At 36.0% G+C, this 15,925-nt stretch overlaps 1 protein-coding gene across 1 annotated transcript; it reads right to left on the reverse strand.

Annotated features, from left to right (window-relative positions):
* Positions 1-31: 31 nt before the first annotated feature.
* On the reverse strand, positions 32-15,847 carry ABHD17B (abhydrolase domain containing 17B, depalmitoylase). The gene is made up of 4 exons (XM_032212883.1): positions 15,439-15,847; positions 7,794-8,268; positions 4,994-5,173; positions 32-3,564 (listed from the first exon to the last, which is right to left on the reverse strand). Exons 2-4 carry the CDS (start codon positions 8,258-8,260, stop codon positions 3,345-3,347), a joined length of 867 nt encoding a protein of 288 aa, XP_032068774.1. The 5' UTR covers positions 8,261-8,268; positions 15,439-15,847; the 3' UTR covers positions 32-3,344.
* Positions 15,848-15,925: the final 78 nt, after the last annotated feature.

A 15,925-nucleotide genomic window follows, 5' to 3' on the forward strand; every position in this document is an offset into this window, starting at 1 on the left:
AATACTATTAATAAAAAAATTGAAACACTAATCAAAAGCTAGGTTTTATTTGAGCTGTCTGAATGTACAATGATTAGCAGGATTTTTAAAACAGAAATAATTCCAGAGTAAAGTTTAGGACCAGGACTGACACTGAATTAATCCAATGTTAAACAAAAGGACAAACACAAGCAAATGTAGTAAAGATTAACATTCAAGATTTAACTTAATCTAAATAATTTCCACTTACAAGACTTCTTTAAATTGTTTATTTTATTTTCTGGAATTATGTATATTTCTGTCATTACCTTGTATCCACATTTCCTAATGTGGAGGCTCAACTACCCAAGAGTAATAGGGTCAGTTTGAGGTAGTGTGCAGTATTAAACCAGACAATTACATCCATTTACTTGCAAACTATAGCATCCAATTGGGCAGCATATCAGTGATCATTACAGTTACCCAGCTTGACACAGCACAAAAGTGAATATATTTATTAGTGTAAAGTATTTTTTAAAACCACCAATTCCATAATGAAGATGGCAAGACTTTTTTCACTAATGGTTTTATCTCTGGGTTCTGCTGAAATTACCATGACTAAGTCAGTAAAAATGAAGAACCAAAAACAAATTTGATCTGGAACTGTCAGTATTGCCTTAAATGCCTGCCCAATTCTTCAAATCTCTTGGGGTGGGGTGGGGTAGGCAATTTGCCACCCTTTTCCTCCTCTTCTAAAAATTACTGTACAAAATGTTTTAGGAGTATAATTTTATTAGTAAGTAAAATTGAAATAATGTTATTTCTTAACAGTATGCTTCTGTCCTATTAGATGGAATCATGTTTCTCCCACCCTATAAGACCAGTATGCATCAAAAATACATAATTCAGATTACTTAAAAGTCATCACTGATTTGTTTTGGTAAGGTAAAACATATCATGCTTATTTAATATGGATGGAATGGAGGGAAGTGTAGTGTTTACATCTTTTACATTAAGTTGCTATATCCCGAGGCAGTACTTATCTCTTTACTGCTAGTAAATAAATGGACAACTTTACCCATATACTTCTATATGTATGCAGATGATTGAAAGACAAAGCAGCTGTAGTTGTAGCCACTAGGGGAAAACTCATTGCCTAACAACCAAATCATACAGAGTGGCAAATTCTACATTCTTTGTAAGTACAATCTGAAATGTAGGGCAATCTAATCATAATATAAATGAGCTTGCTACTGATACATACAGTTGCAAATACCCTGTTGTAAAATGGCAAGTTTCTTCCACCAGCACACAACAGTAATTCATCAATCTCAATCCACATTTTTGGCTGGTAGTCATTTTTGTCGCTATTTATTCCACTGTTCTAAGAAAGGATATATGAAACAATATTGATATTAAACTGAACTTTACTGGAGCAACTTTTTATTTGAATTATTAAGGATTTCAGAGAAATGATGTAGTATATTTAATATGAAAGTCAACAATTTAAAACTACCAAAATGTAATCAATTTCCTCAGTATTTCATTAAAATCAAAACTATTTTTAGGAACAATGTTCAAGCTCCAAGCATTTTGGATTTTATTGATTTTGGAATGCACCCACTGGTCATTAAGTGTATGGGACTAATAACTAAAACAATCCAATCGCTAGTACATCACTCTAACTGGAGAAGGTATGCATTTTTAAATATATTAATAAAAGATATCCTTTAAACTATACTGGTAAAACAGCATCTCAAGCAAAGAACTGGTTGCTAATTTTCTTGGATTCAATCTCTGCGTGATCAAATTGCCATGGGATACAAATAGTTCATGAAGGTTGGCTTAGGCATATTAAACATATTAAAAGTAATTTAAATATTATTTATAAATGATATGGATTGAATTATTACATTTCCTAGATCTAACACTGTAACTGACAATTTGCTAGATATTGTGACAACTCACAGTTTGCCTTATATTTTAATATATTAAGTCCTTCATTTATGAAATCAAAAAGCAATTTAATTAGAAGCCACAATGGCTTGCTCAAATTGAGAGCATACACTTGTCAAATGTCCTTTATCCCCTAAAAAAGTGGATGCTATAAGTAGTAAAACCTCTGGCAACAAGAAATTCCTAGATTTTAGGAATCACGAGAGTTTAGCAAGATGTTTTAGTCACATCATAAATTGTGCTCTCTTACTGTATTCACAGAGAAAGAACTAATCAGGAACAGTTTCTGTTTTGTACAAACACTTCAGAATTGTAGATTTTTTCTTAAGAGTTAAACACGTCAGAATCTAAGCATTTACAATACATCATACAATATTCTCAGACAATCACAAGAATAAACAGAACAGGTTAACTACATAAGGCTTTAAAATTAGAAGCACAGTGTGTATTTGAATATAATTTTGCTTACAAGTCAGGCTATATTTTAATTTTATTCAAGCAAAAATGTATTCTAGGGAAAGGCAGCTTATTTTATGAGTTGTCAATGTTTGTTTTACTATATAGGAGTACATTAGTAAATGTTCATAATAACTGAAACAATTCTATATTGTAAAACATTCAAATCAAAATGTCAACTAAATCTGTAAGTTTGTATGTTTGTCTATATAAAAAAATCAAATCAATATCAGATTTTTGGAAGATTTTTACATGATTATTTTAAAATAGCTGTATATAAAGTTCCTTAGTTTACTTGCCTATATCACGGAGATATTGCTTCCGTATTTTGTTGCGTTTCTATTGGCCTTGTTAATAGAGCAGTGCTTTGAAAACAGCATTTTTGGCCCTTAATCAGTTAGGAAAAGAAGAAGAAAACACTGAGAAGAAGACAAGGTAATAAAATACTTATTTTGATTTGCTCCCTATAATAAGGCCTAAAAATTCAAGTGGTTGTCTTCCATTCTTTATTCCTTCAAATGCAATGGCTATTTGTATTTTATAACTGCTTCAATTATACCTGTGCAACAGAACATGTCACAGTATATTTTGAGATGTTTTAAAAATATTGTATATAAACCTGTTTGGGATATGCTAAAGCATTTGGCAACACATTTACAGCATCAGAGTTTACATAATTAAAATTTTACTTCCTTCTAAGATTTTTGTACATCTTAAAAAGATTTGCAAATTGCCTTAAGTATATAAGAAAACTTGCACAAAATATATAAACTACACAGGTTTTGTTCCATCATCTACAATTCCAGTTAATACTGGCATTAAAACCTTCATTAATTAAGTTTACAAATCATTTTACCTGTACATTTATCAAGGCAACTGACCTGATTTGAAAACAAAACCATCAGGTTTTATGTTGTGACTATTAAGATCTGGAGTTCAGCAATGAAATTCAACAAGTAACTAAACAAAGTGGTTTACAAATTCACCAGTTCCTGTGATACAAACTGTTTTAATCTTTCAAGATACTGTACGTAAAGTTCCACATCATTATGTCCTGCCCCTTCAAGCCACAATGGTTCCACAGGTCTTTGGCAACGCTCAAATAATGCTAGGCCATGTGAAAAGTCAATCACTTCATCTTCAGTCCCATGGATTATTAACACTGGAGAAGTTATTTTAGATATCTTGTCAATACTATAGAAACACAGAAGAAAAATAACACACATAGCAGAAAATTCCACAGATGTCTTATATGCATATATGGTTAAAACGAATATTTACTATGCTTTATTGACAGTGTGCCGTTAGAGAGTTTATTTGATAGAGATTTTCAAAACCAGATCACACAAATTCATGTAGAAATTAAACTTTTTGGGGAAAATATACAGGATTAGCATTCTGCCATATATATATAGCAGAATTATACTGTTAACTGAAAAACAATATAAAGTGAGGGTTTTCCCTAACTTCCCCTTAGGCTCCCAACACCACCTCCATGTTTCAAAGACTAAGAAGACATTTTGCAGAAATAAATTATTGAAGACTTGAGGATGGTAGAAAGCACTGGAAAAAATTGCTGGCCTCTTTTTCATGAAACCCACTTCTTTCTGCAAAAGGTAAAAACTTGAATATAGGTGATCCTCAACATACAACCATAACTGGAATCAGAATTTTCATTGCTAAGCAAGGCAATTGTTAATTGAGTCACACCCAATTTGACAACCTTTTTTGTCATGATTGTTAAGCAAATGACTCTAATTGTTAAGTGAATCGTGGCCATTAAGTAAATACAACTTCCCCCACTGCCTGATTGTCAGAAGCCAGCTGCAAAGGTCCCAAATGGTGATCCCATGACTCTAGGATGCTGCAACCATCGTAAATACCTATCAGTTTTCACCTGATCCCATGACCATGGTGTCAACTTGCAAAAACGACTTCAGCTAAAGCCATTCTTTCTCAGGCTTACTTCTGGCTTCATTTCTTGGTTGCCCTTGGGGGTGGGGGGCTTAGGAATGTGGTGCCTGAGCTGCTAGTCAAAACACCTACCAGCCGGCGTGTGAACCAAGGTTATGTCAACGGACACCTGTGGGAACTGAACAGGAACTGGTGGCTAAATTGTTTGGCCCGTGTGATCTAAAAGACACAGAGGGATGGGGAATTTCTATTCTTTTAACTATCCCTGAGCACGGAAACCCTTTAGAGCTAGCTTCTTCTTTCTAAATGCCAATACGATGTACTCAATAAAGGGCTTCTTGAACTTGAGCAAACTGTCAGAGTCTCGACTGTCCTTGAGTTCATTACTCAGAACGATGTCACATGGGGGATGCTGCGATAGTTGTAAGTGTGAGGACCAGTCATAATCACTTATATAATTGTAATTTCCAATGATCACTAAACAAATGACTGTAAAGGGATACCTGTATGCAGATGGACAGGTGTTATTGCAACCCACAGATTTTGTTTAATATATTTTAACTGTCTGATATATTACAACATCAAAGAAAAAAAGTCCAGTTACCTAAAAGAAGTTTCACATTTAATTATTTTTCTTTTGACATTCAAGCAAAAGAGTATATGATAACTAATTTCTAACTGCATTTTTAACAAAAACATAGTAACTTACTTTGGGAATGCATCAAAGCAGTATGTCTTCTTTATATCAGGAAAAGCTACTCGCATTCCTGAGGTCAGAGGAGAATGAAGAATTACAGCAGCACTTTCATAACGAGCAGCAAGATCCACAGATGGCACAGTTCCTATGCTCTGGCCATATATAATCACATTTTCAGGGCGAATTCCATATCTGAAAAAGTAGTTTTTATGTCATTTCAAAGTGATGAAATATGCTATCAATAAGGTAAATATACGTGCACATAAAATAGTACAATTATGTATCCTACAGAATGTAAAAAAAATAATTATTTTATCCCTTTCATGAAAGGTAAAAAAAGTTTCATAAGTACAAAAAATTATTTTCAGGCAAATACTTTTAAGTGAAATATACCAATATTATACTTTTAAGACTAAAAAAATATGTTAGTATATTTTAAATAATGTCTAAAGATGAGTTTATAAAAATGGCATTCAACGTTTGACAGATATTTGTCATCTCAGATGCATGTCCAACGTCTATATTGCCTTCTGAAACACACAGCACATAAGAGTTTATTAATCCAATTACCTTCTTCTAAACTGGTTTTACATACAGAGACAGAATCACACATCATTCTTTCTGGTGAGAGGAATGTATGATGCTCCTTTTTGCTGAATGACAACTTCCCTTTTATGTCAACTAGAATGCCAGTCAGGAAGCCAAACAAGCAATGAGGCAAGCAGTACTTCAATATTTAGAGCAGTGTTTTCCAAAGTTGGCAACTTCTAGATGTGTGGAACAATTACCAGAATTCTCATCAGTTGTCATCTGCCTGACTAATTCTGTGATGTGAAGTTTACACATCTGGAAATTTCAGTTCAATTCAGGCACACTGATTTTAGAGCATCCCACTTCTAAACATGTGCAAAAAGTATTCTAGTAACTGCACAATTTCTAAATAAGAAATATCAGGAAGTATTCTGATTAAGGAATTACTCAAAAGTATAAAAGGTCCTAGAGATCATGCAATTCTCAACTTCAATGTCTCCTGACTAGAAGGCCATTTAAAATGGATTTGATGTTACTAACATCTACTGCTTTAAAAACAAATAAGCATACAAGGTCAAACTTTAAAGCTATTTAAATTATTATTTATACCTACTTCACCATAAAATCACAACAAACACTGACCTACTAATTTATAACTATTTAGGCAAGGATCTGGTTTATCTTGTTTCAAACCAGAGGTCCCAATAATTACTTAAGACTCAAGACTTACATAGAATCCTATACACAGTCAATAAAATCAAAGGGGTTATTTAGTTAACATATGCAAGTTTTTAAGGACAAGTAAACAAATCCCTCCTTCTATATGCATTTCCAAGTAATTAAAACATTAAAGCATAAAGAGCGACTGCCTTACAATACAAAAATATTTTTGAAAAACTTAGGAATGATGAAGACAGGAATGTGTTGGAAATATCAGCCTCAATTAGATTACATATTTTTTAAAGTTTAAGAAATTAGTTTATTAAAAAAAACCATCATGCCTAGTAACAACAATACAAGGTAACCCACTACTAACTGGAGCAAACAATAACTGCTCTTGATAAATAGAAGCATGACAACAGCTTATTCACAAATATCTTCCTCTCCACCCACAACAAGAATGAAAATACAGTGCAACCATCCACTAAGATATTGTTGAAACTGCATGTGTGGTTTAACCAGAAATATTCAGGTAAGTAATACACACACTGAGTTAAAACAGCAACAACTGCTTCTTCTACTATTGTCAGTGAGGAAAGGATGGTACAGGTGCTGTTGGGAAGGGTGTAGGAAAGTAAAGGAATTAATAAAAATTTGGAATGTATCTTTAGTCTTAGCTATCTGTGAGATAGCCATATTTAAGAAAATATGTCAAAAAACCTCCATAAATATGCATATAAGATGGCTGCACAAAACTTTCATTCTTAATGTTCAAGCCACAGAAGAGCCACAATAGGTAGGTTAATACTAAGCCATTATTTTAAATTAACTGTTGCTCTAGTGATATAGTTCACATATAACAAGGTTTACAAATCAAAATGGATTTTGATTTTTGTAATACAGTGCTAAACCTAAATAAACTACATGATGGCTTAGAATGATGGGGACTTAAAGCAATGATGTTTTAATATAAGAAAGCATTCAATGTAAAATCCTTATCACACTAAGTCAGCTTGATTCCAATACTTTATTTTCTGAAGATATGAATTAATCTGAAGTACTGATTCAATGTAGCACCTCTCACTTGATTCTCCTTGTCAATGGAAAATAAATCAGTATTAATATTTTACTAACCTACACTTTATACTTTATTAATCTGGACTCCACTGTCACAATGTAAACAAAAGCATTATTTATCATGGATTAGTAACATGCCCCTTACTTTACTTAATGAAAAAATTGAAAAAAAGACAATATGAACAGATTTTTAATGTAAAATCTCTCAAAGGACTGGGCAAACCAGGACAAGTAGAGTCCAATTTCCTTACATCTTATTTCTTACAAGTCTCTAATAAAGCTTCCCTGAGGATTGAAAGAATCTGAATAACATTGGCAGGGAAAAAATGAGAGCAGAGTTATAGTCACTGTAGCACACAGCCACTAACTCTACCTTTCCCCTCAGTCTCCATACCACAATTGGTCCATTCTGCAGACTTTTCCCAATGTGCAGATAAACTTTTTCAGGAGGGCTTCTACTAGGCCTATTATGCACACAGTCAAATTCACTATGAGAATAAACAAAAATTCTACTAATTTTGTAAAATAATATAACTCTATTTACCTTGTTCTAAGAGCTACCCAAGCAGCATCGATGTCAGCATACAAATTCTTCTCTGTTGGTTTTCCAGAACTTGCTCCATATCCAGAATAATCATATGAAAATATGTTGCAATTAATCCGTGAACCAAGTCCTATGTAAAAGCTGCTCATCTGACCTAAGTCAACAGCATTCCCATGTGAGAAAAGTAAAGTATACTTGGCGTTAGGGGAACAACGCACAAACATACAGGCAATCCTGTTACCTTTACTGGTTCTAGTCATGAAACATTCAATAGCATCTTTTTCTCTAGAAGAGTATTGCCAGTCTGCTCGATCAGAAAGATGTAGAGTCCAACGACTCCCACTTTCATCACACATGAGTGTATAGGTGGGGTCTGGCGGCAAAAATGCCAGTTTGGAAGCTATTTTTCCTGGACATGGTGGGCAACAGAATAGGCAGCAGAGTTCACTAAATGAAAGATTGTTCATTCTCCAATCTGAAATAAGAGGGAAAGGTTGTTACCTTCTAGTAGGAAATAATAATAATAATAATTTCAAATACTAATATACCAGAAATTTTTGAAAAGTTAAAAAGGAGTGGATCAAATTCAATACACATTTTCAGTAAAACATTGAACTTCGACATATAATACCAATATTATATAAGTAATTATTGCTAAAACAACCATCATTGGGCGTTCAAATCAAACTTTTGATTAAGGAATTAGTGTTCTAAGAAAAAAAAACTTTACTAATGATAAACTCATTAGCTTTTGTTTCTGAAGTGAAACATTAAACAATACGATTAGGAATGTTATTCAGCTTTCAACTTAAAATAATAGGTCAGTTATACATCAACACCACAACACTATTTAGAAACCACTTGTAAATTGCAACCAATTTATGGTATGGTATGATAAAGCAATGTTTAATGCATCAGATGTGACATTCATAATCAACTGAAATTTTGTTTATTTTTTTCATAAACTGCCAATATATTGCAAAGCTTACAAAAATATTTACAAAATAAAACAATGGTCAGATAGCAAATAATAGAGTAACTCTGGTTAAAGGCACCTTATGCACAGAATAGTCCACAAGCTGAAACACTGATTTGAAGAGGCCTTTTGACTTAGCAGAATAAATGGTTTTCATTTGCCTCAATGAGACTTAATGACTTTATTTTTAATTTAACTCCTTTAAAGTCTTTATGTTGTTAATTCTTTAATAAGTTCAAACAGGAGGAAATGACTTATTTCAAAATAACACTTGACTAAAGGAGTCTACTAAGCATATAACTGCTACTAGCAAAACAATTCTTCTAATGCCACTACAAATTAATATACCCATTTACAAAATGTGACAGATAAAAAGGATATATACCTGTATTCATTTGTTAATGACCATTTATTCAGCTAGTGGTCTGAGTTACAAAAACACTGAGCACAGAGACTTATGGCTAGTTCTCAAAGTTGCAGCCATTGCAGTGTCCCTGTGGTGGGTGACATGCTTGCAATTTGGGTATTTGGCTACCAATGCACAATTACAACAGTCACAGCACTCCATGGTCTATTTGCAACTTTCACTGCTGGCTTCTGACAAGCAAAAACAATGGGTGGGGAAGTTGGCAGGAAGTCACATCTCACAGTCACGTTGTGCTTCAAGGCTGCACAAGTTTCTTAAGAACCACAACTGGAAACTGTGGTCATCGGTTGTTGTAGTCACATGATTTTCAACTTTACAACCCTGCTATTTAGTGACCAAGTTTCTTATCCCAATTATGGTCATTAATAGAGGACTGTTTATTTATTTATTTATTGGAATGTATATGGCCACCCACTCATTCTCAGTGACTGAGTGTCTTACAAAAATAAAAACCCAATATAAATACAGTAAAAACAATACACCCCACACACACCCTGGCAACAACAATCAATCCGATAAGTCACTTGATGGGGTCTATCCCACTCTGGGTTTCCCAGGCTCATGGGTGAAACCAGGGCTTCAGGACCCTGCGAAAATTTCAAAATGGAGGCCAATCTAATCTCCCCAGGGATGACGTCCCAAAGGAGGGAGCCACCATAGGGAAGGCCCTTCTTCTGGATTCCATCAGATGTACCTCCTTAGGGAGAACGGCCCCGCAGCATTCCCTGCCTCCCCCTCTCTGTAAAAATATTGACTATTACAGTGCATGCTACATGGGGATGCCCTTAAAAAGTACCTGGAAGGTCCAATTGATTCAAAATGAGATAGCCTGCATAATTTTCTGCAGATCCAGATGTGGGACCAGGCTATCTAAAGGACAATATTTTCACAGAGAGAGAACTTTAAATCACAGTATTAATCATAGTTACCATGCTTGAACCATACTTTTTAATATCTAATTTTCTTGAATCCATGCAGCAATCATGAGACACCAGCAAAAGGAGCAGTCACAGACATGAACCATCAGGGTTGCTATGCCGAATTCAAACACTTTTGCCTGTTTTATATCTGAATACTGACTACTTATTGTTTTCAAAATGTCTGGCTTCACACATAACTTTGGGGAGCAGAGTGAATTCTTCTTGATTTTGTTTGGCATTTAATTGGCTTTAGTTTGATTCTGTTTCAACTATGGGATTGTAACTTCTGTCGTATTTTTATTGTTCTTGTAGTAAAGTTTTAAAACCTTATTTATTAATAGGATTGGTATCTTAAAATACATCACTACATCGAACACACTATTCTAACCAGAACACATTGTACCAAGAATGCTATGATCTTCCCTAATAATAAAGCTTTTGATTAAGCACTTTAAAAACAAATGCTGTGCGTTTATTCCACCTTCTTGAAAAACAAGAACCTCGGAATTAAACAAATCTGAACATAATCGAAGTGTCTGCAGTTCTTGTGTCTAGTTTCTTTGAAAAAGTAAATTGGATGCACAATAAATCTATTTCTCAGAAGTCAAAGGACATTTTATTACAGAACTAGCAATGGTACTACACAGTAGCAAATGTCACACAAAATATATCACAATATTCCAAAACAAATTTACAGACAAAGAAGAAATTTAGATAGAAACAGGAACTTTCATTTTTGAAAAGGGATTCATTTAGTTTTAGACAAATGAATTTTAACTAACATAATTCAAGTTATGTTTTACTGACAAATGGTATTTTCTAAATGCATGTTAGGTTCCATAACTATTTTGAACAATACAGCCAATGGAATTGCTGCTTGGTAAGTTGTATTCTAGCAATTCTTGCTCTACTAGATTGCTAAATAACTTAAGATATTAAATCTGTTTTCCTTTATTCAGCTACTTACAAATTTAACAAATGTGCAATATGCTGTATTAAATATGAGCTGGTGTAACACCTTTGCATAACAAGCAATCTGATAGCAGCACCCATGATGCTAATACTACTTCCTTTAGAAGTGTGACTAAGAAGATATATTAAAGCAAGCTATACTGTGGCACATTTTCACTATGCAGTTTGCTCAGCAATGTGCATGCTTTAAAATAGAAGCTAATATTTCAATATAGAATTCAGGGACATTTCTGCATTATAGATTAAATGAAAAAAGACTATTTCATTAAATACATCTTTTCGCACAGCCCCATCCATTTATAAGAGTGACTTCCATTTGAATGTTTGATAGAACCTGAGCAAATAGTAAATGGAAAGATTATAGATCAATCTTGCAACCCAATGAATTATCAAAAATCACATTCCTTTTAGTTCAACAGAGTTAATTCCAATGTGCATAAGATGATAGCAGATGGATCTTTCATGATTTTAGGTGCATTCAAAAAAAAAAGATGAGAACTCATTCTAGATTTTTTAGCCTTCAAACCAGCAGATAATGTTCTCTGATATTCCAGCCACAATAGTGAAACACTAGTTGTTGCTTTGAAATTACAAAACATTTGCTTAAATTTTATTCCTCCGCTTCTAAACAGACCTATGTCATGAATCAGAGAGAATGAGAAATGAGTATACAAAGGCCCTGACCTTACTGTGACATATTACACCCAGACAACCCCAACCTTTTCCTTTAGTCATGTGATATGGCTTCAGCCTATGAGTGAAACAATCAAGTCATCACAAAGGCTATCAATATAAAAGTGGTGCAAAACAAAAAGTACAGGTAGTCATCAACCTATGATCACAATTAAGTCCAAACTTTCCATTGCCAAGCAAAGCATTTAAGTGAGTTTGCTCCATTTTATGACCTTTTTGCCACAGTTATGTGAATCACTGCAGTTGTTAAGTGATCATTATGGCCATTAACACATCTGGCTTGTTGGAAGCCATCCGGAAAGATTATAAATGGTGACCACATTACTCCAGGACAGTGCAACTGTCATAGATAGATAAAAAATTTTATTGACCAAGTGTGATTGGACACACAAGGGATTTGTCTTTGGTGCATATGCTCTCAGTGTATATGAGAATAAAATACATTCATCAAGAATAAAAAGATACAACACTTAGTGATAGTCAAGGTTACTAATATCATATTAGTAAACAAATAAAACAATACTTAATAAAGATACAAGCAACATGGTTATAGTCATAAGTGGGAAGAGATAGATACTAAGAAGGAAGAGAAGAATAATAGTAATATAGTCTTAGTAAATTATTTGACAGTGTTGTGGGAATTAGTTGTTAAGCAGAGTGGTGGCATTCAGGAAAAACTGTCCTTGTGTCTAGCTGTTCTGGTCATAAATACATGCCAGTTGCCAACCACCCAAATTTTGGCCAGGAAAATGTGGCAATGGGCCTAAGTGTGAAAACCAGTCATAAGTCACTTTTTCAGTGCTGTTGTAACCTTGAATGAGAACTAAACGTATGCCCAATTTTAACACCAGTATTTTACCAGTCTTGCAACAAAACACATGAAAGACTTTTATTTTATTTGCAAAGAATGAGGACACAGTATAAGCACACAATTCCATTTTAACAATATTCCGAAAGAGCAGCAGTATATATCTTTATCTTCAACTGCAGCAGCTCCACTATTCTTCACTGCAATGTCCATTGCAATAATGAAGGATGCCAAGTTGTACTTTTGTGGCTTATTTGCCAGTTTGCCCATATTTAACACTTTTTCATATTCCCACTCGAAAATAAGTCTGTCTGGTAGCAATCAACTCATTAGCTTATTCTACAACATCTAACTAGACATAGCATTTTATAAATGGGTATTTTCCCCCTATTTTCCCAATATAGGAAGAAATAGGGTACCTTTTTCCATTTGTTAATTTTGAAAATCAAGGAAGAACTAATGCCAGTAAGAATGTAACTGGCACTTTTCTCCTGGTAGTATCATTCAAATTCAGAAATATACTATTCTATTTAGCTTGTGAAACATACTTTTAATTAAACTATATAATGAGTATGTCACATTTAATGAAAGCTTCTGCACACTGAACATTTATTACACATTTATTCTGCCAAACTGGAAAGACTCAAAGTAGCTTACATTAAAAACTCAATAAAAACAACCAGAATACAAAAGATATTTAAAAAATTAAATGACACCATTGGGAAATACATTTAAAAAGTTTAAATCACCATAAAAGCATGATCACAAACATTTCATCTTATGGCCTGCTCAAAGTCACTTTTTTTGTGCCTTTTAATATAGAGTCAGCTTTGTGTCAAATATTTAGGAGGAGCAACAACAGAGAAGGCACACAACTGGATCCCTACTTACTTGGTCAGAACCTATTGGACGGGAAAGGGAATTTAGAGAAAAGCAATTGCATAGCTAGCCAAACCCAGATAGCACTGTGTAGTCAGGGGTAGGTAATTAATTTTCCCAAGGAGCCACATAAGAAACTGGGACTGTTGTGGAGGGATGAACCAAATAGGGCTGTAAAGGCACACATGTACACGCATACATGAATTTGGGGGGGGGGGGGGAGCAGTTGCCTTCAAAATAAAAGCTATGCAGTTGTGTTGTGAGCATGGCATACACTTAATTACATTTGATTTTTAATTTCCAATTAACCTCCTATGGGCTAGATAGGGACAGCCAAAAGTCTGGCCCAAGACTGTAAAATGTCCAGGTCTGTTATAGAAAATACTTTGAATAGTACATGCTTTTCTTAGTTAAGCTTCAGGGAACTGTCATGAAACTAGGTTTAGTCAGGGCCAAATTTTGTCTGTGAAACCTTATTTGTGGAAAAGAAATATTACCTTGATATTGTATTTTTCATTTTTTTCTCTCACAAATATCTTTCTACAAAAAAGTAATTTGAAAGTCCTTTAATAAATAATAAAGCTAGCATAGCTAACCTGAATATTTTGCAATATTTCCTCTTAGCCATTCTTCCTTAGAATGCAATGAACACGTCACCAATATGGAATGTTAGGGTCATGGCATACATTTAAAATAAACTAGAGGTAAAATATGAATTTGTTTCAAGTTTGGAGTTGGTAATGTACACATTTTTTTATTTGAGCAAGGATAGTTTTAAACATGCTATGCAATATATTTAAAAGGATGAGGCTTGATTTGCTTGAAATATTTAACGAAGAGACCCCTCCCCCCAAAAAAAATTAAACAGTACAATAACTCTTTAAATGGGTTTAGTTGAAACTCTTAAACATGCAAATTAAAAAGAGAAACACAATCTACCCATTCATAACAGAAACCTCATCTTGAAAGGTATGTTAGTCATTCCAAACTGGTCTCTTTACACCTTCAAAAGGCTACGGGTTAGGGAATCTTTAGGATGTCAAATAAGATTCAGAAACCCACTTGTTTATATTAGTTTTAGCCAAGAATATAAGCCTCCAACAAAAGTCTTTAAAAGAACACAATGCTCCAAAGAAATTCTCATTCAGAAAGATGTCTTCAGATCTTACGAAAATCCAAACAGGGTCGCATGAGTGGGGCGAGGCTCGTGGGAAGAAAAGCTTTGTTCAGAAACACAGCCAGCACTACTTGGCGCTTTTCTATCCCCTAGAACAGTATGCCTTTCATCCTCTCTCCCGAAGCTGCCTCGCATACAAAAGAAGGACGAGCACAGCGCAGGACATTCTCTCCACCAAGACCCAGAGAGTTTCTCCCTCCGCCCCCACCTCTCCAGAGCACACACACCATTCAACAACCCCAGAGCTCGCCTCGATTTCTCGGCCTGCTCAACACGGCCAGACGAGCAAACCTCCCCTCTCCTCCTCTCCCCGTTATATAGGCCGTAGCGCTGCTCACGCCGGGAGACGAGACGAAGCTCTTTCCACGGTACCCCGAAACTTCGCGGGGAGCCGAAGGCGAATTCAGGGACCCCAGTCCTGGCGCCGCACGAGAAAGCCGGCGTATTGCAGAGGAGAGAAGGGGGGAGGGGGTGAAGCATACTGGGTGTGTGGGGGGGAGAGATATGGAGGACAATTGCGCGCGCATACGGAGGGCGCTACCCACCCCACGCGGGACACATTTCGGGGGGCCAGCAGAGCGGCTCCGGTTCCAAGAGCTCTGCCGGCATCCTCGTCCGGATCCTCCCAAAAGGCTGAATGACCGCAGGCGGCCTTAATTATACCTCAGAGAACCAACCCTCCCCCTCCTCTTACTTCGGCTACTACTGCTTGGAGAGACACCGCGGCCACTACCTTCGGCCGGGGTCCCCTCCCCATTCCTTAAACCGAGGAGGCGACAAAGAGGGCGCTCACCTCCGGACTCGCGTCCGCAGAGACCACACGGCCGCGTCCAACTGCCTAGCAGAGAGGCTGGCGCGCTTCGGCGCTCGCTCTCGGCTCGCACACAGCGCTCGGCCCGTTCCGACCCAGGCTCTTGAAACGGCGCCGTTCGAAAGCCGAAGGATTCAGTTAAGCCGAGCAACCGCCGACGCTCCAACGCCGGGCGACGGCCTAAAGCGCCGGCTCGAGGTCCTCCCTTCCTCTGCTCAGCGGCGCCCAACCTCGGGGGGAAAAACAACCACCGAAACTAGAGCACGGCAGAAGCTCCGGTGCGTGTTCCGTGGGAGAGAAAAAATCCAAACCGCCTGACTGGGAACTAAACAGAAAACAGGCGAGAGGGAGAAGCTGAGGTATAGACCCCTGCCAAGCGAGGCGAGGGGCGGGACTTAAAAGCCTCTCTGACCGGTAGCCCTCGGGAGCCGGCCAATAAAATTACGTCTCTCGGCTGCGTTCTCTTGTC

Source organism: Thamnophis elegans, chromosome 3, assembly GCF_009769535.1.
Source record: "Thamnophis elegans isolate rThaEle1 chromosome 3, rThaEle1.pri, whole genome shotgun sequence".
In the NCBI taxonomy this organism is placed as follows: Eukaryota; Metazoa; Chordata; class Lepidosauria; order Squamata; family Colubridae; genus Thamnophis; species Thamnophis elegans.

Coding starts and splice junctions, on each gene's coding strand:
- ABHD17B (XM_032212883.1), bottom strand. CDS start 8,260: ATGAACAATCTTTCATTTAGTGAACTCTGCTGCCTATTCTGTTGCCCA. Junction 5,174..7,793: donor TGGGTAGCTCTTAGAACAAG/GTAAATAGAGTT, acceptor CTACTTTTTCAG/ATATGGAATTCGCCCTGAAA. Junction 3,565..4,993: donor TGCTTTGATGCATTCCCAAA/GTAAGTTACTAT, acceptor GTGTTTCTATAG/TATTGACAAGATATCTAAAA.